The 26,276-nt window shown below is 36.1% G+C and overlaps 2 protein-coding genes across 2 annotated transcripts in view; both read right to left on the bottom strand.

Moving 5' to 3' along the window:
- Positions 1-15,399, bottom strand: part of LOC109535232 (transcription factor Sp9) — an 81,347-nt gene extending 65,948 nt beyond the window's left edge. Inside the window, exon 1 of the mRNA XM_019901114.2 lies at positions 15,097-15,399. Within this exon, the coding sequence (XP_019756673.1) occupies positions 15,097-15,147 (51 nt within the window). The 5' untranslated portion in view covers positions 15,148-15,399. The remainder of the gene's footprint in view (positions 1-15,096) is intronic.
- Positions 15,400-15,862: 463 nt separating this feature from the next.
- Positions 15,863-26,276, bottom strand: part of LOC125504578 (zinc finger protein 432-like) — a 17,196-nt gene continuing 6,782 nt past the window's right edge. Inside the window, exons 4-5 of the mRNA XM_048666786.1 lie at positions 18,029-18,141; positions 15,863-17,023 (exon numbers count right to left, since the gene is read on the bottom strand). Coding sequence (XP_048522743.1) covers positions 16,001-17,023; positions 18,029-18,141 — 1,136 coding nt within the window. The 3' untranslated portion in view covers positions 15,863-16,000. The remainder of the gene's footprint in view (positions 17,024-18,028; positions 18,142-26,276) is intronic.

Below are 26,276 nucleotides of genomic sequence, written 5' to 3'. Positions count from 1 at the left end.
AAAAATCAAATCTCTCCAAATTCCCCAAACCCGATTAGTGTGGATTATTTGGAAGATTCTTAGGTCCAAAGCAGTAAGAAACCTAGCATGTGAAATTTTAATTTTTTTGCCCACAATTTCTTAAGGGGGAGGTCAATGTTTTAGAAAAAAAATATCTTCAAGTGGATATCAGAAACAACTCAACTTTTTTGCTGCGAATTTCATAATGTGCATGCCAACGTTTTCGAAAAATCTCTCCAAATGCCCCAAACCCGGTAAATTTGCATATTTCGGAAGCTCCTTAGATGGAAAGCAGTGGAAAAACTCGCATGTCAAAGTTTTATTTTTTGTCCAAAATTTCATGAGGGTGGAGGTCGATGTTTTCCAAAAAATCAAATCTCTCTCAATGCCCCAAACCCGATAAATGTGCATTATTCGGAATATTCTTAGGTCGAAATCAGTAAGAAACCTCGCGTGTCAAATTTTAATTTTTTTGTCCACAATTTCTTAAGGTGGAGGTAGGTCAATGTTTTCGAAAAAATGCTCTCCAAATGCCTCAAACCAGGTGAATTTCCATAATTCGGAAGCTGCTTATGCGAATACCAGTAAAAAACTCAACTCTTTTGCCGGAAATTTCATAATGTGAATGGTGATGTTTTAGAAAAAATCAAATCTCCCCAAATGCCACAAACCCGGTAAATTTGCATAATGCGGAAGCTCCTTGGGTCAAAAGCCAGTCGAAAAACTCGCTTGTAAACTTTTAATTTTTTCGCCCAAAATTTCATAGGAAAGTGGAGGTCAATGGATAAAAAAAGTCTAAATGCTGTTATAGGCAACAATTTTCTTTTAAAGCCCAAATTTGAGGAAATGTGGTGAAACTAGGAAGAAAATCCTGCACTTGAAAATACCGGGTGATTCTTCAGAATGAGCCACCTCCAAATTTTTAGTGTGTACTGCTGCATACCAAAATGTGATAAATTCCATGTTGGGCGTTTTGAGAAACAAAGCCTCCAAAGTGAGATTTTACCACCGGAAATGTTTGGGCAATAACCAATAGATAAAACTTACGCAGCCCGCCTTAATGGGCATTTTTTCAGGTAGGAAACCGTGAAAACGACTGTAGTATACTAACACTAAGTAGTGTATGGTGTGTTTTAATGCGGCGTGAAGTTAAAAAGACGTTTCCCCGATTGGACAACGTGTGAAATCGATTTGGAGCAGGTAAATCAGAAGCCGGGGCGCCACGCCGACGGCTAAACGCGCTCGGCCCGCCCCTGACTCGCCTAATTACAAATGGGGATATTAGTAGTGGATTTGAATATTTTTCGGCCTCTCAGTTCTCAAACCTTTGTCTTTTCGCCGACCAGATTAATCAGATTAAAATGAAAATTGCCTGGCGTCGAACAGGGCAAAGGACCTTTTTACCTTTCCAATCAAACAAAATGTCTGAAAAAACAAATTTTGTGCAAAACGTTCTGAGAAAATACATTGAAACGTCACCACAACGCGGCATGCATGAGTTACAAAGCAACATTTAGAAACATCAGTTTTGTCTGCTGAATATCTTCTAGAAGTTGACGTATTTTGTTGAGGTAGTTGTGTACCCACTTGCTATTCAGCAAATTGTGAGCTAAGCAACCCCAAAATCTCTGAAAATGCAAGCCACTCGTGCTGGCGAAACGCCAGGAAGAAATAATTTTCCACGACCGACCTAAAAGCCCGAAATCTCACCAATTGCCAGCAATCGCTCTTTTCAAGCGACTATTTGCTTAAACAATCTGACGATTTAAAACTCCTTGTTCCAAGTAACGATTTTCGGTACCCGAAGGAAATTATTGGCACGGCATATGGCAACGTGTTGGCGGTTTTCGACCACAATTTTGCGTGCTTTACCTTCAACAAACGGGGGAAACTTCCATCGTTTATCCATTTACCACAATTTGGTGCGAATTAATAAATTGCACACCTAAATATGTCTGGACTCGTTTTCGAAAACCCCGGATAAGTCCAGCAATTGGCTCAATCAGTGCTGCCTTAATGGGGCCGTTTTTGATGCTTTAGTGCTATTTGCGTTGAGAAAAACTCCAATTGCTTGACTGGTGACTTGATACTTTACAGCAGCAAAGATCCTATCAATAATCTATACTTAGTACAAAGGACATGTAATTATTGGTAGCCATTAATACATCAAAACTCCCAATTGAGGAATCCGTCTGTAAGTGAAATGAAGATGAAAACGCTTATTAAAGCAGATTTTCACGCATTTTACAACGTGGTAGATGAACTGCAATTGATGCATCTCCAAGCAAGCCCCGCATTACGTTAAGTATGAATTTAATGGTGTACAAAACCACTAAAACGGAATTTTCTGTCGGTCAACTCATCCAATTTGCCATTTAAGTGCTTATTCAGCAAAGACGACTGCAAAGGGAGAAACAAAAGATAATGACTCTAAGTGCCTCGGTTACATCAGTCAAACGGCGAAAAGAAGACGAAGGCTCGGAGAGCTTCTCCGGCATTTACTGATTTTTTCCCTGAATTGTCCACAAAGACAGTGCTGGATAAGCGGGTAGATCCAGTTGGAAGCAGCAGGATTCTGTTCGATTTTAAGACTGTGTAAATTGGAAAAGACATTCTGGAAATACGAAACGCAAAAGTATTGAATTCGGCCAACCGACGCTGCGACTGATAATTTTCACGTTTCGAAATTAGCGTAGTGTTCGGTGCTGCTTCCAAGCAATTGGATGGGTTCAAAGTGTGCAGATTAAGTCGAATAATCAGCGTGTGACGCCGAGCCCTGTCAATAGGGTAATTGACATGGTGGAGGGTATCAAAGGTGCGCCCTTAGGCCAAATTATCATCCGAGTCGCCAGTCGGGGGTGTAATTATAGGATGTTCGGAGAAAATTGCTCAAAAATATGCTGATGTCGCTTTTGATGGTGCATCGGATGCACATAATTCTCTTCTGCATTGTTGCCACTCGATGTTTCAATTGCAGTTTTTTTGAGTTTTAAGGCTCTTAAAAATATACTGCTATTTTTTCTCTTATAAACCGTTGTGGTTGGCTCTTTTACCTCGAATTTTAGGTGTATGGATAGAATTTAGCTGGAGCTTAGGAATTGATAAGTGATCACTGCATCAGCATAAGATCAGCAGCGTAAGAGAAAAGCTCAGTTGGTAAATGAATCTATTTTAATTTAAGTCTTTGATTTAATGATCGTGAGGTTTCCGTAATGTAAACCTAAATAATATTTGTAAATTTGCTTCTCATGCTATTGTCTGCTTTCACTTAATTAACACTTTGTCATGACTGTAAATCGTAAAAGAATTATAGATATTTTAAGAAAAAACGCACCCAAGAAACTGCGTAATAAAATACGCTAGATTTCAAGCCAATTCATTTGCTCCATTCATGAGAGCCGTAAATTTTTGGGCACTCTTATAATGATAAATGTTTACAAACAAATAATTCCGGTGAAGCGTAAACTTACTTTAGTCTACCCTTGGGAGACTCTGCACCAGCCCCAATTATTTAGAGCATTTCTATTTATGATCTCAAAATAAACAGAAAAACAGTAACACAAATAAACTATATTTAATAACATTTAACGGTTAAATTACAAAAAGTCGCATTCTATTACACACAAAGTTGCCCACACTTGGTATGTAGGTAGGTAGGTAGGTAGGTACTTACCAAATAACGCGAACCTGCAATTTCGCTAAATGTTGTATCATTAAACCGAATTAGTTAATGTTGAGTAGCGATTTATAAGGCGCCCATTAATTTCATAAAATGCCAAAATATTTTACACTCTATGAGGATAATAACAATAATTTAGCAATTAAGATGCTGAATACAAATTAAGTGCACAATGTCGGATTTACATATCATAGCCGACCGTGTAAATTTAATAAGCTTGTTTGTGCATGAAATTCGATCTGGTAGTTAGTGGAAATGGTGAGAGAATTGAGCCTGAATCTTGTCCGATGTTTTTCATTTCTGTTTCGTCTCGGAATCTAAATTGTCGATTTTTTGGTATAATGTGTGTCTTTGTTGGATGTATGTTTTGTTTCTCGTACTCACCTGGTAGGTCGTTATTATTTACACCATTTTTCTAATAAAAAATATATATTTCCATTGAATGTTAAGAAAAAGCTTAGTTTATCTTAAGGAAAAAACCAATTACTCGCTATGCTCATACGAAGAAGTGGACTTGTTTTGCAAGCAGCTGGACTGAGCAAAGAAACCACCAAGGGCAATCAGTCAAATGGAACAGTAGCAAATTTAACTAAATCAAGAAATACTGAAGAAATGCAGAAAAAGATGTTTCAAAGAAAAACTAAGCGTGTTTCAAACAGCGAAGGTAATGAAAATAAAAGCCAAAACATTCACTTCGAACGCCAAAATGTTCAAACTAAGCAAGAACGAAGGCTGGAAAAAAATACTTAATTGCTAAAACGGAAACAGTAAAAAACACTAGTTGCAATTTTGACACTCAAAAAAAAAACCACGCAAATTTAAAAAAATTTGGAATCAAGACTTTTTTGAGAAATATGCCAAGATTTATTTATCGATGATTCACTTTCTAAAAAGAACATTTAGTTCTCTCTGAAATGATGTAAAAATCAGCGTTTTCGCTCATTTTGCATCTGAGAAATGGGCAGAAACCTGTCGGAGAACATGTAATTTGGCATAAGTGTCTGATATTCAAATTTCGCTTTCTGGGTCAAAACTATTCGAATTTCCTCACTGATGTTGTTCGACTGCATCGAATTTTCAATTCTCTATCCAACGATGCCAGCGCGAATTCTTTGGCTCAAATGTGGCTTGAAAAACATCGAAAAATGGAGCGTCATGTTTGAGTCGATTTTGCAACTCCAAAAAAAAACGCTAATTAAAAAATTCTTGCAATCAAGGCTTTTTTGAGAAAACTGCAAACATTTGTCATGATTGAAAAGGTCATTTAGTTCTCTCTGGAATGATGTAAAACTGAGCGTTCTTGCTCATTTCGCTTCCGAAAAATGAGCAAAAGTGGGAAGGAAACATGTAATTTTGGCAAATCTTGCACCTAAGTGTCTGATATTCAAATTTCGCTTTCTGGGTCAAAACTATTCGAAGTTCCTCACTCTTGTTCTTATGTGTGGAATGGTGGTACAATAAGAAAGAGAAAAACAGAGTCAATATAAAAACATTCAGAAATTTGATTTTGAACATAATCAAAGCAAGTTGTAAGCGAGCACACAAATTTAAAGAGTCAACTTGTGTACAGCGAAAATGCTGCAAGTTGCAGCAACAATATACTTCGGCTGCAAATTTAACGTGAATTCGGAGCTTTTTGAGGTTCCGAAAAATTAGATCCTTAAACAGAAAAGAGTGTTTTGTATTCTTGAAATTTCGAATTTCCGAGATGTTATTCCTTCTGTACGCTCATGTGGGAATCGCATTACGGACTCTTATGCATGGAACGTGAGGAAGCTTTCGAAATATTTACCTACAGTCCTTGAAATTGATAAAAAAAACGTGATCGAAAAAAGGCTCCGCATGTAATATGCTTTATTGAGAAAACCGATGCAAAAATCCAGAAAAAATAATGCCACTGAATGTTCCATTCATGGCGAACGAACTTCGAACTTCCAAAGAACTTTTTGGCTGAAGAACTTGCGACAATAGTAAGAAGCAAGCATATTGGCACGTTTTAGAGGAGTTCAATTTACAAAGTTCACCTCGCTTTCAACTTTAAACATTCACTTTATACCTACAAAAACAGCTTTCAAGTGTTGGTTAAACATCCATACCGCCCAGAATTAGAATTGGCGATCAAGTGGATTCCTGCGACAATTAAAGCTGCCTACTGCTGAACTAGCTCGATATTGGCAATTACCCTGAATATCTTCGGATTCCTATTAAACCGATCTGGGCAAATCAGGTACGAGTAGCAAATGATAGGTTGCAGGCTCGGAAGTTAAAATGTTACTATAGCATAATTCCATCTAACTGTAGTGGCAATCAGAATGTGTAAATTATTCTCTGCAGCTCGATGTGTATATGTAATTTGCGATATCTCGTTGTGCCTAGCACTCGATCACGCCAAGGAATCTTGTTATGTGATCAATTTCTGGCTCGATTACCCCTTGCCGTACCTCAACGGATTACTAAATCTATTTGCAGAAACTGCAAATTCACTTTAATCATTGCCATTCAATTTGCCTGATTCAACAATGCGTAGCTCTTTAGAGACGAGATATGTATTTACATAATTATACGGATTTCCGCGGATTCCTACAGCACGATAAATTGATTTTCAGCCCAATTGTACTTCCTGTCCGCATCATCACTAGAATTATCACTTGTTCAAATGTGAAGGATGTGTCAGAAATAATCATGCTTTCCTTTGCTTGTTTGCAGTCAAATAGCGTCCAGTTTACCGGAAAAAGTTTGCGCCTTTTTATAGCCCTTAGGAGTGTTCGATCTCCATATCATTTAGCCCACTTGGCTCATAAGGGGTGGCGTCTCCCTTGGAAATGTTTAGGGAGTCCAGTAAAAACAGTAACCAACATTAATGTTTATCAAAAGCTGAGATATTTGCAAAAAACTAGATCAGAAATTCGGCAACAATGTTTTTCAAGGTCATCGGCCTCATTAACATTAGGTAAAAACCTTTTGCTTATTAAATATCAAAAGCCTAAGTTAAAATGACTTAGATTTAGGTACCGGGTAAATTCGAGGGATTTAAACAATACCTCCAATGAAAAGTTATGGCTAAACGCACGGTAAGTGAAGAAGAAGAAAGATGAAGAAGTAATCAGCAAGCGGAAAACACTTTTGGTGATTTTGTGAAAAAGCTTCGAATTAAGTCGCACTATGACAAATCCTTTTTGATCTTCACAAAAGCTGGCTTCTTGATAATGACAAAAACATTGCTGTTGCTGTGAATTTTCATCGAAAAACTGTAGAAGAGCACTTTTTTAACATAAAAAATGTTCATAATGTGAAGTAAAAATCTTTATTTTCCAATGCTTGCGTTTCTTAATAGGCTACCCATCAATCATGGGACCATTGTGAAATAATAATTAATATCAAAGTTGAACTTCCATTTGCAGCTGTTGATATCTTCTATAAAGTTTCTTAAAAAAATGTTTTAAATAATTTCCTCGTATTCTCGTAACTTCTGTTCGCAAACTGGTAACATTAATGCGTTTAATCTAGGCGAAATTTGGCCCCGTTTTGGACAACACCGATGACTAGACTGATTTTAGCCATAGCCTGAAGCGTGTTTTTTGCCACATCAAACTCACAAGTAAAAAAACGAGTCTAAATAGCCTAAAAGCTCTAAAATGAGTCATTTATCTGATGATGCTGAAGCCCTATAAGAAGTTGATTGAAAAACACATTTAATGGCGGAACGCGTTTTCTAATCTAAGTTCAAGGTGGAGCTAATTATCGATAATAATCAGAACGATAATCTTTAATCGATCAAATTTTGTATAATCGTGATTCACTGGTCCATCAGATGCTTTTTAACGAGTCATATTAGGGATAAAATCGAGAGGTTTTTTACCCATTTAGGACGCCGGATACTCAGCCCATGTGCTAACCATTATTACTACGCCTATTTTATTGCTGCCTTATTGCTTTATTTATTATGCTCAGAATGGTCATAAAAATTATTGTGATTTCCATTTGGAAAAATACCAATTAATAATGCAGATTCAATTTTGAATCTGAAACCAATATAACTAGACACTTTATTGGTGGCAGTTGTAGATCAGAAAAGGTGCAGTTAACTTATCAAACGTCCGGTTAATTGCATGGTATTTTTCACAGGCCTGTGATTTTCGAAATCTATCTGTCAGTCGCTGTTTAGCCCGCAGCTATTTCGATTCCCCGTAGAAAAATCCTTCCTGCCTCCTATGCTTAATATAGTTTTAAATAGTGGTTGCTTACCACTCATTTATTGTTTTTTCTTCCATATGAGAGGGTTAGTGTTAATGCACGTCCAGGTGTCCGAGCACGAGTAATTTATTACCCCCAAAATAGAGGTTTCGGGTGAAATGACAAATGAAAGGGATAAAAATAATTAATAATAATGTAGTTTAGCTGCAAACCAGCCCCAGTATAATAGTGTTAAAGTATTTCGTGTGGGGAATATTATCAAACATGGTAATGGGGGGGAAAATTGCCATGAAAATTGAATTACATTAGTGGATGAATAATGTTTATCACATTTTTGCTTTAATTGTCTTTGTAAAAAATGCGCAATTATCCTTATCAGCAAGGTTATGAGCGTGTACAGTTTTGTGGCGTCTTAGAGCTGAAAATAGCTGAGTATAAACTGCGCTAGTGCTAAAGAAAACGTTTTAAAATGTATCTTGATTTTCGGTGCGTTTTGTGCAAGAACTGAGGAATCTACAAGTTTATGATGGATGGAAAACTGCGATGATTTCTTAGGAGGATACTTTAGATAAGGAAAAAGCGTCTTCATAAAACAGCCAGCACATTAAAGAGTCTCAGATGTCGAAGTTGCGCCGAGCTCTTCGGGAACGATGCTGTGTGGACTCAAAAAAATTTCTAAAATTGCCAATCGCTTTTGCCTCTCAATCAGTGTCGTGCCCGCAGGGCTCGTCACAACAAACACATTAAATGGTTTTCATTCCCAAAGCGCAAATATTACATTTTTCGATTAATTATTACTCTTCTGAACTGCTTAATGCTGAATGCTGAATGTAGTAGTACGGATTATTTTGTTTATTCTATTCTCTCTATCTTTAATTGTGGAATTGTTTTGATGTTGATGAGAAGTATTTTTGTTTCAACTGCATTTACTATCTTGATAATTTTCGTGGCTAAAGTCACGAAGGCTACAAGACCGGACTCTTTACGCTTATCAGAAGTTCAGCTCGATTGCAAACATGTACAAAAGTCCTCTTTTGACGCAAATCCATAATTCCTCCCATTCTAATTTCCTAGACTAAGCCACATTAGCTTTGTTCTTTTCTATTTGTTTCTCTCACACTCTGTTGGTTACTCTCGCAATTGTTAACGTTTGATTGAATTGACGCAATTTCTACACAGAACTTTTTAACACAGAAGCATTTTAATTTAATTTTAATTTAATAATTTTTGTATATCAAAAATATAAAATGTGATTAATTTGAAGTTTCTCATTGAATAAGTTTGATCTTTTTGGACGAGTTCTAGTTTTATTTGTAACATTTGTAGTTTTCGCGTAATTTTTATACCTAGACGAAGAAACGTATTGTTAAACTAATGTTTCCAAATTATTTGTCCTCATGTTTTTGGAGATTTATTTTAAAGTTTTTTTTGTAAAGAGAATTATTTGTAGTTTACCCATAATTTTCACAATACCGTAGACGTAGAAACGTTTTGTTCAACTAATTTTTATTTTCTTCTTGTTCTTCCACGTATCAGATTCCAAATTATTGGTTCGCCTGACATTTTGATGTCCATAATTCATCGTTTGGCAAATTTTCTTTAAGGTTGCCGTATGGATACCCAGAAGCAGAAAAACATTTTTAAATTTGTTTAAAACTGTTTTCACTTCAACGTACTAGATGCCAAATTATTAGTTCTTTTGAAATTTTGATGTCCATCATATCGATTCATTTCTTTGAAAATTTTTCTTAAGACCATCTTGTCCGATTTTTGCTTATCTTTATCTGACCCTCACAGTGGTGTATTTCCATTTTTCGTACTTTTCGTTCTTCTGTTCGCTGCTCACATTTCCAGCCCATGTAAATGGATGCAACACAAGTTCGCGTTGAAAAAACTACTACAGTCTGCTTTGATGCTTCCTGTTTTCCATAAAATTAAGTCTTAATTAGATAGATAAATTGAGCCTTTGTCTGAACGCCGGCTTTTTGGTGGTTGCGGCTTATATTTTTGTGCATAAATGGCCCAAAATTATCTCTGAAATGTCACCAAAAAAGTTCTCGTCTCCCTATTTAATAAAACGATTGTACATAATGTTCTTAAGTGATACGAAATCATTTATCCTGGGTTTTTGCGAACGTTATTTTTAGTATTCAGAGACCAATTTCCGGGTCAGCACGATTCCCGTTTAATGTGCGGGAAATGGTCTGGAACACTTTGTCAGGCTCAAACCGGATGAGAAATCTCTACGGACGGGGCTCTTTATAGACGATTTTACCCGTTTTGCTGATTTACCATTTAAATGTGCGCCTCTCTTATGAACTGGGATAGTTCCAACGGAATTACGTAGTTTATGATCCCATCATTTTCCAGATCCCATAAAAATTGCCTTTGAATAACGAAAATTGCTTTTTCATTCAAATTAAGCCCATAGAACTCACTCAATTTGTTCATATTTTATGGAAATATACATTAGTTGAGATGCGATTGTTGAATCAAACGAAACTTCATATTTAAATAGCTCGATCCAACCCTCGATCAATGAGGGTTCGTAATAGAGAAAGTGTCCTTTCATAAACCTTCCATCGAATAAATCACTCAAAATCTCTTCGGCGAGAAATCATCGTCCGGTCCAGATGAGTGTAGTGGACGCTGCAACACAAACATCGAACAGTGGACGGCTTTCAAGGCATCATTGGCCCTCATATATTTCATTAATCCAATAAACATGATCGATTATTTCGTGGTTTAATTGACAATGGAACATCGTAGCGGTAGCGTTGAAACCCCACAGAGTCACGGCCTGCTGCCTGCATGCGACGACCGTGAATCACAACACTCACAAAAGGATCAGCCACTCACATTTTTTTGAGGGTTAGTGAGTGCGACTTGAAATAAACACGAGCGCAGTTTGTATTGCAGTGTTAAAGTTGAGGTGGCGTTTGCAACTGGATTATCTGTATAAAAATTGCATGTGAAACGTAAACTGATTAGTTTTTGAGGCTTTTGACCGCCCCGAAAAAAACTTCCTCCAGGACAAGTCAGGAGTACTGCGCTCGAAAGCTTACCCTGTACATTGAAGGTTGTAAAGCACCTCTGAGGATGTAAGCAATTGGTGCTGGTAAAACGTCAGTAAAACATTATTTTCCAGCGAATGCCTATTGGCTCATAAAAATCCCCAACTTCCTGCATGCGAAGACGACGAATCACAACACTCACAAACGACTCGACTACTCACTTTTTTGTAGGTCTATTGGAGGGAGCTCAAAGTCGCACTTCTTCAAATTCACATAACTCATATATTTATTTCGCAGTTCAGGCTCCTGGTTTTCTCGTCTAGAATTTGCGAAGGAATCTGGACATTTATCTGCTTTGAAATTTTCTAGAGACTCTGGTATCAAGTGGACATTGTTCAACAATTAATTAACAATGAAGTATCGAAACCCGCATATAAAATAACTCACGAAAATGGCAGCAGTGAGAACCCGATTACTACTGCCCGAGCACAGAGCGCCTTAATAGATTACATGCAATAATTAATTATTTATTAAAGAGTGCCTTGTTGCGCATAATTGCTTTACAAATTCTTATATCAATGAATTATTGCCGCATATCAATTTGCATTTTCGCTTAGTTAACTTGATCCGCACTTTACACGCTGGCGTGTTATTGATCTGACTATCGACCTTCCTGAGAGGCGTAATGTTGATTGTTACCACACTAGGGCTCTAAAGGGTTTTAAATGACTTTTTGCTTCAACTACTGGGAAATTCATCGTGTAAATATGCGGAAGAGTATAGGTGGTGATTGGCGTTATTTTGCCGAATTTGTGACTAATCGTTACTCTTTCAGTAATCACAGTGTTGATTGATCAATCTTTGTTCAACTTGTTAGTTTCATACACCAAGTTTGCAGGATAGTAGAGATATTTTTGAACGTTAATCGAAGTTCTTCTATGACATGTTCTTCCATGCTTAGAAAATTTGAATTATTACGTTCAAGTCTTTCCAACTCTAAGCAAATATTTGAAAATGCGCTGACCAAAGTGGGTAGTTTGTAACAAGCGGTATTAATCTGCCTATTGAAAAAAATAGATAAGTACCAGTTTGAGCTGAAAACGCACAACTTGATAAAAATTCTTCTAAATTAGGACCAATCTTTCACTTGCTTCTTATGTGCACAGTGTGATTTTAACTGCGCCGAGAATTTAACGCAAAATTTAAATATTCCGTACCCTTGACTGTTAACATTTTCTCAATTTCATATACATATATGATAGCTCTATTATTGAACAAAATGTTAGTTCTAAGATAAGCAAAAAAATGTAATAAACATTTAGTCCAGTAGTCCAGGGTGTTTAAATAGTGTCATGTTTCCTTGGTCAAAGTTTAAATACGTCCGCAGGTAAATAGACAGAAAAAATACACACGTTTGTAACCTCGTATCTTCTGAGCAATTTCGATCTTTAATCGTCTGTTTATCCTGAGCCATTCAAGAGATATAACTTTTTTGGCCGGTCGGCGCATTTTCCGCACGAAATTTCTTTGTTATTTTATTAAAAACAATTACTTTTGTGAAATTGGAACTAATTTAAGTGAAAGACCAACTGATTATGTGGAAATTGCCAATACTATTTTGAATATGAAATTGTGGATATCGTGAATGTGGATATTATCAACACTCAAACCTTGAAAATGTTGAAAACGTATATTGTACATCTATTAAGTCATTTATTTAACAATATTTCGTATAAATCGGAGGTAGCGGTTCATTATGGGTAAATGAGAAGCTGGTTAAAGTGCACTAACACTTATTTTCAAAACTAGGCGTTTCAGTTCATTTATTTTATAACCATCATCAGGTATCAAAGACCTAAAACTCCTTCACAATCGCATATCAGCCAACACAACACATTAAAAATTATGTTAATACAAAAATTATAAAATATATAAATCACTATATTTTTTCTTTCCTAGGTTTCAGTCAAAATGTGAAATACAAATGTTCATATCGTTTATTTCATATTACGTTTCGACGGGACAATAGCGCCATCATCAGATTCAAATTCAAAACAAACCCAAAATTGGGAAACATTTCATTCTTTATGGGTTTGCTGTCTTCAAACTCAAATGTGAAGTTTTGAAGCAAAGCCTATAAAGAATCAAATGGTTCCCAACTATGGGTTTGTTTTGAGTTTTAATCTGATGATGGCGCTGTTTTCTCGTCGAAACGTATTATGAAATAAACGAAATGAACATTTTTATTTCACATTATGACTAAAATCCAGGAAAGAAAAAATATAATAACAATGTATATACTTTCCTGACTGTGTTTCAATTCCAAACCAAAATTAATTCCTGGGTTTCAGTCATTTATTGTCTCTATTTATCAATTAAAATACGTTTCGGTGTATTTTTCCATCATCATCAGTTTTTCTAAATTAACTGTAAATTTTAAATTAAAATTTTTCTAATTAATCATATAATTAAAAAAAATTCATTAATTTAAAAAACAACCACAGTTCGTCAACAGCCTCATCATATCACACATCACAATTGCAATACTTTAAAACATTCTAAAATTAATTAAGCCTAACAGGTCAAGTCAGGACAATCAAGTCTGGGAAGCGACTAGAATTCTTCGTTCAGATTCTTAAATATTTTTACTTACATGTGTAGAGTTGTTGTTGCTTTAAGCCTTGGCATACATTTGGAGTATTAATTTTGTCCATTTTGGACACAAGGCGAATAAAATACTGTTTATATTGATTTCTTTTACTTTCAGCTATTTTTCTTTGTATTTTGAGGATATTATTTTTGGTTTGCAAAATTCTTCAATATACCGGGTGTTAGTTAATATTCTATGTTTATTTCATTTAATTATAATTGATAAAATAAATATTCTATGTTTATTTCATTTAATTATAATTGATAAATAGAGACAATAAATGACTGAAACCCCGGAATTAATTTTGATTATAATAACAATTACACGCAGTCAGGAGAATAAGTCAAAATAAGAAATATAAATTAAAATAGTCAGGACTCCCTGAATTCCTCCAATCTATGATTTATTATCAAGTGAACAGTATGGCTTTTATTGCAAGCGCTTCGAAACAAACTACTAAAAATAGTAAACAAAAATAGCTCCTTTACTCTAGAAAGACCAGTGGATCTGAACCAAATTTTTGCATACCTATGAGTCATTGAAACATGAATTTTCTCTCATCAGTTTAAGGAAAACTAGGAATAAGAGCTTTTCAAGGGTCGTTGAGTTGTATACAGTCCGTATAATATGTGTATATTTTTATACTAGATTTATAAGCTGTCTGTACCGGTCCGGGAACAGCGACTGATTTCTCGCTGTGGATTTTACAAATAGGTATTTAAAATGTATTCTGGGCTAAATAAATAAGTACCTAAATTTAGAGCGGAAAATGTGACCGGCCATAAAAATTGAAAATCTCTCGAATGGCTCAGGACAAACAGACGATTCAAGATTCAAATTACTCTGAAGACATCAGGCTAAGATCGGATATCGGCGGAATGTTTCAATTTTTGATCAAAAAAACCATGACAGTCTTTAAACGCCCTGAACAATAGTTCATCTGTTTGCTTATCTAACAGCGTAAATTTTGTGCAAGAACAGAACTTTGACTCGACAAAAAATTATTCAAATCCGCTGACCAACTGAGGAAATCTTCACAGTCAAAAGCTAGGAAATTTGGAAAATATGCGTTAAATTTGCGGCGCAGTGTAGAAGAGCAATGTAATGTAGAGTGTGTTAATTATGTTGATGCAAGACTGTCCATGACTTGAAAAAGTTGAGATATGAAAATAAAAATCTTGTGTTTTTCTCTTTGAGGCTTGAGTCGACGATTTAATTTCAAGGTAAATTAAGCCTAGATGCTTTTTCACGGTAGTGATATTTAGCTAGACCAAAATAGCAGGATTTTAATTAGTGACTATCGAGCACAACTCTTGTGTAAACGGAGTGTTTGTTATGAATATTGGGAAGACTTGAGTTAAAGTGTGAATGGCCGGATTTTTCAGGTAGGAATGATTGTTGTTGCTCCACCATGCAATATATGGCCAAACTATACATTTTTTTAATAATTTTTGAATGCACGTATTAATTAGAGAGGAATGGGCCATAAACCCGCACGGGGGTGTAAAAGTATGTGCATTTTGATGTTTCCTAAGCTCAAGAATGCTCCAACGACTTACGGCTAATAATTCCGGAGACCCGCGTCCCTTCTCCCTCTCCTGCCGGTCCATGTTGGACAGTTTCCTTTCGATCCTCGGACAGTAAAATCCCTTTGGGCCCTACCACTCTACACAGTGTCCAAAAATCAAATCAACACAACACCCGCGTAGGTAGCGCCACCAACGTGCAACCCGACCACTAAACGCAGTGATTAAACGGGACCTTTCAACTGTTTGAAGCATTGATTGTAACAATTGCGGAAAAGTGGCATACATTCATGTGTTTTGATTGAAACTGACTTAAATCCAACTAGCTTTTTCACTGCTGTGTGTACCCCACCGCGCATACATAATATTACACTATAATTTGCCTTTTTTGTCTTATTTTCTTTCGTTGCCCTCCTCTATCAGGGCGGCCATGCATCCGTAAAACCCGCCCATTTAATAGCACCCTCAATTATTTCTTATGCTGGCTCCATCTGCTTGTCGCTTGGCTACATTCTAGTTTGGAATTGTTTCCATTAGGTGCAGCACCAGCCAAGACTTGATTTTGTCGGATTTGAATTGTAGGTTTAATTTAATAATGAAAGCTCTTTTAAAAGGCTTTTGAATTGCTGACTAATTGTCTGCAAGTTTGCCGAAGCGACACATAAAAATCGTGATATTTTGGCGTTGGCAGTGAGGATTTATCGGCTTTACATTTGATTGGAACGTGCCTTTCAAGAGTTGCAAGCAGCTGAAAGTTCAAATGGAATCTAGGAAAACACTGGGTAATTTCTATGAAAATTAGAAGATTTATTTCTGTTTTTCAATGTATTTTACAAATATAGTACGAACACAATTAAGCCTAAAGTCAACAGGGCTTGCAAAAATAAACAATGTACAATTTTATGGCACATATCCGCTAAAACAGTCCAAACGGGTTCTACATATAGGCGTAATCCGAGAAATACTGATTATGTGCTGAATACAGTTGAGGACTGTAGTCGCTCAGGTTGCTTCCATGCGGCACCATATTGTAAGTTGATGGTAAGTTCTGATGAAATCGCACTGACGGATAGTTGGAGGGAAACATGTTCGACGTGTGATTGAAATTGTCCGCAACACGCGTAACTTGAGCAGGCACATTGGCTGGTGTTGTTTGAGTAGTAGGCACGTTCTCGGCCAGTCTTGAATCTGGAGGTTTAACAGTCGCAGGTTTCTCCTTCGGCTCCTTGGCTGGTTCTTCGCTTTTCTTGGGATTCTTGTGGGTTTTTTTGTGCTTGGCCAAATGGTCCGATCGCATAAAGCGCTTGGAGCAAACCGTGCAGGAAAACCGCTTTTCCCCAGTATGGGTCCGCATATGCCTCTGAAGCTCATCAGATCGAGTAAAGCGCTTTCCGCAGAACATCCAATGGCAGGCATACGGCCTTTCGCCCGAATGCCACCTCAAGTGGGCTTGAAGATGCGACGTTTTGCCATAAACCTTATCACAGCCTGCATAGTGGCAAATGTGCACTTTCTTCGAGGACGGCTTCTTGATCCCATTCTCCTCATCAATACAGTTGGGACATTGGCACTTAATACAGCGCCTAGCTTTACCGGTGTAGCTGGGGAAGTTCACTCCTATCGTAGGCCGATTGATGATGTTGGGCGAGCTTCCAAATGGGTTCATGTAGCTGGGCTGGCCCCAGGGTGAATAGATTTGATTCTGATGCGGCTGATAGCCACTGGTAGCAATATCGGCAGAGGGTGGAGAGTGTGTGTAGAAACAGTTGCTGTATCGGGGCGGGTAGGGGTTCTGGTAATGCGGCGAATAGTCCAGGGGGCTCCTTAAGGTCTCCAGAGGCACTTGGGTTGCGTAGTTGTCGCTGCTTGAAGACGTGGTGCTAGTGGGCGACAGCTGAGTGTAGCTGCCCGAGTACATTCTATCACAAGTGGGGGCAAAAAGGCTGATTGGTGTCGATATCTGCAAAAAAGAGTGAATGTTGTAGGAAAAACGTCTCTGGTTCGATCGGGTAGGGGCCTAAGCATCCCCAAAGAACAATGAAGATGCAAAGAAAACTTACATGGTTGTTCCAATAGCGGGTTTGGGACTGGATTAATTTATTTCTAAAACTGAATAAACGTCGGGCATTTTTATAAAGTAATAGGAGTTTCTATGCAATCCCAAACCCGCCAGTATAACAGACAATTATTTGTTGGTTTTGGTTTGAATCAAGATTTTTATTACCTCAGATTTTTAATGAACTTTCTCTATTTTAATTTGATTCCGGCCTTAAAAGTTTAACATAAATTCAAAATATGGCTTTAGTCAGCTAAATTAGGTTGAACGAAGCATTTTTATGGTCAATGGCGTTTAATTTTTTTATGAACACTGCTAGCTGTTGGATTCGGTAATAAGTTGATTGATTCTTGTACAACTCCATGTTTTTGCGAATTTGCCGAAATTTTTCTCGATTCAACCAACAGTCTAACCAAGTATGTAAATCTGAACTAATAGAATCCTAAAGGAACTAATGTTGTCAAACTGGGTGTTTTTAAACACCAGCAACTTCTGTAAAGACACGATTTTTATTTTCTTTAAGCTTCTAAATGTTGAATTATAACACAAATTAATGCTCAAGTCGATTATTTGAATCACACAGTAACAGACGCATAATTATAGGAGCAAAATGACGCAAATAGATAGGAATGAAAATCGCACGAAATATTTAATTGTTGTTCTCCCTCAAAATCGCGCAATTTATGTCCAGATTTCCGCTTTAGATTCAAAGTGAGTCGAAACACTTAATTGCCAGACATTAAACCCTGTTGAACATAGTTAAGTTAATTATTCGAAATTAAGTGAATATTGAACTTCATTGTGAACTGTGCAAAATTTGGCATATTTTAATTTAATATCGTTGATTGTTTTTAAATCTTTTAAGTTGGTCAAGCGTTTGAAGATCATCGAGTTGGGTTTTCAAAGTACCGAAATCTGTTCACAAGCGACTGATAAATGGTTGATTTCTTGCGTAATTTTAGATCTTTTAAGCGATAGCTTAAAGGCCATTTTCCTTTTTTTAAATAAAATTTGATCAATACCTGCAAACGGAAAAACTATATCTGAAGTGAATTTTTGTTCTCTGAATCTTTTTACTTTTTAATTTCTAAAAGCGAAAACAATAAAATCTAAAGAAGAAATTAACCCAGTTCTGTATAGGTACCTAAAAATATATGTAGATTTTCAAGTTTCCAAAATAATTTCTAATTATTTCAATTGGCTTTAAATGTTTTAATATAATTTCAAAATCAGTAGTTTGAATAAGTACTTGATTTTTTGCGGGTTTGTGTAAAATTGTTAAGCTTTTTGTAGATCATGGAACTGGGTTTACAACGTATCTAAATCTGTTCACAAACAACCAATAAATATTTAATTTCATAAATGCAAACAAACGAAAAATCAATCTCTGAAGCGAAATCTTAATTTTCTACGGTCTACATAAAAGGAAGCAATAAAAAACTAAACAAAAATAGGCCAAGCTCCAAGCTGTAAATAAAGATCGCATTGAAAATGTCTGTAACGGTTTTCGAAGTTTTCAAAACAAATTCTTAGTTCATCTTGGCTTTAAATTTGTCAATTAAATTTCGAAATCGGTTGTTTGAATAGTTAATTTCTTGCGGATCTTGAGAGATAATTTTTGCTTGATTTTATATTTTTTATTTTATTAAGCTTTGTAACCGATAAAGGGTCGATTTGTTGCGCAATATCAAATATTTAAACGAGCATGTCAGTGAAGAAGCGATAGCCAAAAACCCAGATTCCGTTTTTTGTTTTAATTTAATAAAATTTGATAAAATGTATACAATCGGACAAACAATGTCTGAAGCCAATTCCAGCCCTGTCTTAGTATTCTATAGTTTTCACAGAAAGAAATAATAAAAATATAAACAAGAAATTGACCCAATTCTCCGTTAAAAGGCATGCAGATTTTCATAGTTTTTTTCTAAAGGTAAATTTCGAAAAGAATGTGGGAAAATTTGATTTTTCAGCCAAATCAATGCTGGGCTGAACGTGAATTTTATCGCACACCCTTTTTTAATAAATTACAACTTCTCACTGAGTGTAAGTAACAACTTAATATTTTCGTCATTGATGGATAAAGTTCCACTGAAACAATTCGAATATTTCAACAAAATGTGAGCAAACACTCATTTTTGTGAGCCAAATCAATGCTTGGCTGATTTTTTTCCCGCGTTATTACAAGCCCTTCATTAAAAAATGCCAAATTCTCATCGAAGTTTACTAGCAACTCAAAATTTCCGCCAGGTATAAGAAAGTTGTCGGTCTAAAGACCATAAAAATGTCAATAAAATGTGAGTAAATTATTAATTTTTTTTCACACAATTACATGCCCTTTTTTAATGAACTTTCTATTGAGCCTCAGAAGCCGAATTTTCGTCATCTATAAGCAACTTGTCGGTTTGAACGTCCTAAGAATTTCAGTGAAATCCAAAAAAAAATACGATTTTGTCAAATAAATCAATGCTGCCCTGAAAATCGATGTCTTCACGCAATTGTACCACTGAGGAAAAGAATCGCCTGACGTTTCGCACGCACGACTGACGTGCATCTTCAGAGTCTGTCAGAATTTTCAAGATTTTAGAAGTCGGAGAACTCATTTAATTAAATTGTAGTCAGTATTAAAGTAGTCAGAATTCCATATCGAGATTTGGATGGCTAATTAATGCGAACGATTAGTAAGATCCATAGTCCAAAACAGCGTCAAGTTCCTTAATTGAAAAAATATATCATTTTTTCTTATAATTTTTTAACACACACACGCACTCACACGAAGAAGAAATACAGCTTTACAGTAAGGTTAAAAATTGGTTCACTTTGGCCAAGATCGACGGAACTAAACGCAAATAGTCGACTTAAAAAAATTGGGGCAAATGAATGTTCGCACCCACTAAACCAAGTTCACCTGGTAGCCTAAAGGCGGAAGAAACCTCCGTAGTAAATTCGTATAAAATAATGATTAAGGGGCACCTAATCGCGAACACTATCATTAAAGACACGCACCTGCGATTGCGCTGCGATCGTGTTGTCAAGATGCTGCACTGTTTGAGGGGCCACCATAGTTCAACACTCAACTTCTTCTCCTTCTTATCTATGTTCCCGCATGGTTCACTAATAACTGAGATTGGGACCGGTGTCGGTATTTTCTACTGATGATGATGGTCTTTAGGAGGCGTGACTGCGCGCGATGCTGTGCGCCTCTCCCCTAAGGGTGGGAAAGACAACCCTCTAGGAGGAAAAGGGGCCGAAGAGGCAGCCAAAGTCTTTAACGAGATGAATTTCCGACCGTTGAATTGGAATTAAGGCCGATCTATTTACCTTCCTTTCGTATCGAAGTCGCGTTTCAAACGAGCCGCGTTTAACCCATATGTTGGGTGTTTTAATTAAACAAAACAGCACTATTTTGGAAACAAAATTAGGGCTGCAGAAAATTTCTCTTCTGCTAATTAGGCCCTTGAATCCAGAGCATTGCACCTATGTTAAAAAATCTCACGGGAAAATCCCCGAGTTGACACAGAGCCTTAATATCAGCTAAACATAGGTATTAAGCTTGAGCCGGTTTCGATCATTTGCACGAGACGTATCTGCCTTATAATATATCATACAGTTTCTAAAACAATATCTGCAACCTATAATTAAAACTATCTGCTCTGGTCCATATAAATAAGCCCAAAAAGAAGCTTCTAATTACTACGTGACCCCCGAAGAATGATTAGGATGGAAAATGAGCGGACCTGGCTCTATTTGGCGGCTAAGAACTGAGCTTTGAAGCGAATGCGTGATTTAATGATAGAGCTGCATTTTGGATCGAAAAAAAATATGGGCAGATTAATTTTCTGGTAATCTGTTGTCTGGAGTAATTAAAGGAAAAACAGCCCAAACGCAGTGATTTACTTCCAATGAACATAACGCACCATTTGGAAAATACACAGTGCTTTCTTGATGTTCTTCAGTTTGATTGCAATTAAGTTTTTTGCACTTAAGGCGAGTTAGTTAGGGACTTTTAAGTTTATTTTTTGTTTTGGTGAAGTTAAAATGGAATATAACGTGAACTGAGATTAGGCGAAACGACAAATGTGCATATACAGAGTCAACACAGGCTTCTTTTACAAAATACAGGATGTAAAAAGTTTTTTTGGTTTTGTCTACAAATTTGAAACTTTTACTAGCTCATTATGGGTGGTTATTCGTGATTATATTAGTAATGCTCAATGCTTGCCATAATCTACAGGATGTACTTTTTGCTAGGTTTATGGTCAATGTTTCCAGTCCAATTTATTTTATTCTCTTAAATTTCATTTCTCAATAAAATGTGCAAGATTTTTTGCCTTTGGTATTGTTTTCGTATCTGTGATAGCTTCCGAGTTACTTTATGATGATATTAACTACGATTGTATAATAATGCAAACAAACGCGTTTAAGGGTACTTATATAAGGACCGAAAACCATATTTTATTGTTTTACTTTATTACTTTGTTCAAACAACTAAAAAACTCATATAGATTTTCACAGCAACAGAACGGGGTTCAAAGAAAGTCGACGAGTTTTCTTGTAAAATCCATCTCTTAATTTTTTTGCATAAACAAATCAGTTTGCCAGTATTTTACAGTAAAACGTCAAGAAAAACGCGGTTTTTCTGTTTAGAGACAGTGTTGTTTAGAAATATTGACCTAAAAGTGAAGTTTTCCAGTTTCCAAGAGTTTTCCCAATAAATGATTATAAACTTTCGCTTTTGCAGTTCGGCGAAATATTTTTGGACCCAGAAATAATTATTAGGGTTTTGTCCATAATTCGAAGCTTAAAAAAGTTTTCCAAAAATGTTTGCAATGCTGTTAAGAGGCCAATGTTCCAATAAAATTTATCTTACAATTTTTTACAGAAATTACCTGAAGATTGTCAGCATTTTAAGTAAAACTAAAAAACAATGCAATTTTTTGGGTAGAAAGATTTGCTTAAAAGAAGCTTTTTTAAAACTGGAATGTCCTGAAAATTTAAATAAACTTTAAAAATCTTCAGAGCGATGAGGGCGGAGAATTTTCCAAATAATAACTTTTGCTCTTTAGGCAAAAAAAAAATAAAATTATTTGCTTTTTGTGCCAAATTCGAAGCTGGAATGGGTTTTCTAAAGTTCCCTGCAAACCGATGAATGCGGCGAATTTTGTAACAATCTTCATTTACATTTTGTCCAAAAAGACCCCATTATTGTCAGAAAAGAAGAAAATCATCAGAAAATTATTGTTGTCTGCGTTTTCGATTAAAAATGTTTAGTTTTAGGTTGGTTTTGGAGAAAAGCTTAATGGTTTTCGGGAAAAACGGGAGGAATTTATTTTCGTCTTTGTCCCGAATTCGATGCTGAAAAAAGTTTTCGTAAAATTTTTACAAAGCTACACATTTATCTTGTAATTTTTCGCGTAAACGATCTCCAGATCGTCAGTATTTTTAAGTAAAACTCTACAAAATAGAGCGCTTTTGAATAAAAAGTAAAGCAAAAAAATATCAGTCAAAGCTAAAAAACACATTTTTGCAAAAAACTCTAATTATATAAGTTCGGCTACGTACAAACACGAATTGAACATTTTCTTTAGCTTTTCTAACCACTAAAATTAGCAAACATTCCACTTGACCATCCGGTTGACTACAAGAATTATTCAATAAATCCCTTTATGCAAAGCCGAAAGTCATCAATGCGGATGGCTAGTGAAATAAGAGCCGATGGCTCCGAATGGTCAATAGTAGCGGTCCTTGTGTAATTAAATACATTTGAAAACAAGAAGAACATACCGACAAGGCGCAGACCATCAACGCTGCTTAGAAAGCCCTTATGTGCGTGTCAGGAAAGCACCCCCAGCTGTAAATCATCCGATTTTCTGGCCGATTTTTTTCAGGCCATAAATTTTCGGACACAGTGAACTGATGAAGACTGCCGCTGTACAACGCGGCGTGTCACACAAGAAAAAAGGTTGGGCGCTGGTCAGCAAGAAGAATATATAYAATTTGTAACGGATCTCTTTCAACGCACGGTTTGGGAAATAGTCGMGAAATTTCCGAAGCAAAATAGGCTTTTGGCCAAAAAAGCGCCTCCAAGCTTTTTGTCAGGCTACTGAACTACAGTTGGTGAGTTTTTCGGGATTTYAGGCGGACTGGTTCAAGAAACTCTTTTCCACAATAGTCTAAAAAGCGGAAAATCTCACTAGTTCAAGCCATGTTTGCGAAAGATTAGTTTTTTGATCTGTATGTCTACAAAGTCTACATTTAAATGCGAGCAAAATCAGGCGAAATAGTAGCTGGTAAAGGTAGGAAATGAGCGCAACGTGAGAGCGCCATTAGAAAAGGCGAAAAAGAAAAATATAATTGGACGGACGTTTCAATTAGCTTCGGCATTAAAACTCCCCATGTGACTACTAAATGGACACAAAAACTCATTGATCTTAATTGTTCACAAATGCTACCGATTCTTTGTGAGTTGTAGGTTGCAGGCGTGAATGTGCGACATAATTCTCAACGTCACACTCGCATTGTCTGTCCTAATCTTTTGATTTTCGAGGGAATTTTCTAGGAAACAATTGTAGCAAACCGAGGGTTTTCACCTGGGCGGTCCGAAAAACCGATATGTCTTCTACAGCTTTATTGGGATATTACGTAACTGGAGTCACAGAGCTAATAGTTAGGCTTTTGAGCTGGATTTTTCCCCAAAGAATCGATTTTCCTTACAATTTTTGGGGTTGAAACTATATTTCTATTGACTTATTTGGTTTTTTCTAAACCTTTTTCGATGCATTCTGCTACAAAACTTCTGTGTGCTGCTTGTGTATTCGATTAATTATTGCAACTTCATAMGTTTATTTATATTTATATTTTTTGAAGGACTTAATTGCCATTTTTTTGCTTAATAACTTTRRRGCTTTGCCACCAATAGACCAGACAATTAAAATCATATGGGAAACTGATTAYTGTCATTTTGAGCTTCTAAATGAAAATTAGTGCTWTTGGATGCTTGTYTTGTCTTAATGGTTGAGGAATTTCCCCGTTTTACGGCTAAAATGCATTTAAATGAGGATTTTWTCAAAACTACTGTTTTTCCAACGACGGTTTGGTTGTTTTTGTTCAGCTGAATAAAGTTTAATMAATCGAATAAATCGTTGGTGTTCTCCTTCCTAAAAAYACAGTTTTTCTGCTCTAAGCTCTCTTAGATTGGATATGGTTTGCTTGTTTTCTAGGAGTTGACTTGAAGATTTAGAGCRAATAATTGCCATTTTCGTTAAAWAAAAGCATRATAACATTTGCAAATTTTCCTGTTARMACTGCATTTAAAMCAGGTTTTTTTCTTAAATKGACCTCAGCCCGAATCATTAAAAYATCTTCTTTCAAGTMAATTACTCCCACTAAAACGATGGTGTTTTCTTCGAGRAAACGCAATTTTTGCTGTTCTATCYGCACTAGATTTCAAGTTWTGCTGACAAAACTGATAGAATCGAAAATTTTTAGGAAATAGTTGTGCTTTTTAGTTGMAAAAKYAGTCGCATTTGTAATTCCCAAAAGTAACAATAGTTCTCATTAAATCGTTGGTTTATTTCCACAAAAATACCAAACAAATTTGATTTAATTGAAATMTTGAAGTGACYGTTTAAATTRCCTGGAAAAATGTTTTGATCTCACACAATGACTATGTTATATTATCGGTCGAAACCTCAACGTTAATCAAAAGCTTAGAAGTTTTGTTACCAAAACGTTTCTATTGTTCCCACTAAATTGTTAAGGTTTTCTTTTTATAAATACAATTTTTGCTGTTCTAAATGCTGCTAAATTGGCAATCCTTTGCAACACCAAAAGTGTAAGAAATCTAGATTTAGTGCTAATGATTATCAGTTTTGGCTCCAAAATTTCGAGTTTTACCAACAAAAAGTGAAAAACTATGCCCGTCAGAATGTGATTTTTTTTGCTGATCTTGCCTCTGGAGTAAACATTGTTTACCAGTTTTGAAGTTTTACTGCCGAAAATATAATTGTTTTTGTCAAAATAATTGTCCCTGTTCATAGACGCTTTTATCAGTTTTACTGTTGAAAATGTATGGTAAAAAGTGATTTCTCGCAAAAGTTTTTTCATCAGTGACTAAAGCATAAAGTGCCAATTATTTCCACTATTGTCACTTTTGTCGGTTTTATGGTTAAAATGCATGTAAAAATGTTCATTATTTTCAACTTTTGCGCCCAAAAGGTGACGGATTATTTCGACAAATCGTAGTAAAGCTTGGCGCCCAAACTGATAGAGTTAAAAATTTAGTGGGAATAATTGTCATTTTTGGTAGCAGAGGTTGAAAGTCAATCAAAGATGTTAATTGGAGTTTTGATTTACGGTTAAAAAATGGGCAATTTGGGACAAAAACTACTCTATATTTAGTTGCAACAGGAAAACGGGCTGCACTAAGCCACATTTGTTGGGACCAATTTCTATGTTTTTTTTTACTTTTCCTGATTATATTTGGTGCATTGAACATGGAGTATTCGGTGATAATTTTTCATTTGCACAAATCTTCACCATCTGATCAGAGTTACAAATACTCCCAAAAGTAAACACTGTTTTTTACCAATTCTGTCACAAAGGCAATTCATTGAACCAAAACTTTTTGGTTGCTCAGTTCAAGAGGATGAATACAAAAAAAATGTTTCACCTGATCCTACATGAATTCTTGCGCTTCTTCATATCTACAGTTACACCTACACTCTCACGCCGTAAGTAACTCGACACCCAAACAATCCGAAAAGTTGAAAACCGACACGTTAGAATTTCCATCTTTTCACGACAAATAAAATTCGGTCATTAAACACACGAGGAACGGCAGAAAAAAAACAACATTCATATTGAATCAGTTCAAGTGAATAGAACCGATGGGTCATAAACGGGGTTTGCTCGCACACAATATCGTTAATCGGTTTAATTCAAGAATGGTCCGTCGAGGACACAAAAGAGACCTTCGTTCAGCATATCGAGTGTCAAGTAGGTTCTCATGGTAGTAAAAAAGGCTCTTTTGCAAAACTAGGTATAAGAGTTACAAGTTTGGGCATTGGGGGATCGATCGCTGACTTGTCTGGTGCTCTTTTGAATTTTCGGGCACCTGATTTTTCGGCAGGTTGCTAAACCAGTGAATATCAAAAGCGGT

This window comes from Dendroctonus ponderosae, unplaced genomic scaffold (genome assembly GCF_020466585.1).
Source record: "Dendroctonus ponderosae isolate FM_Combo_2020 unplaced genomic scaffold, Dpon_F_20191213v2 Dpon_F_20191213_5, whole genome shotgun sequence".
Taxonomy (NCBI): domain Eukaryota; kingdom Metazoa; phylum Arthropoda; class Insecta; order Coleoptera; family Curculionidae; genus Dendroctonus; species Dendroctonus ponderosae.
This window is presented reverse-complemented; position numbering and strand designations above follow the sequence as displayed.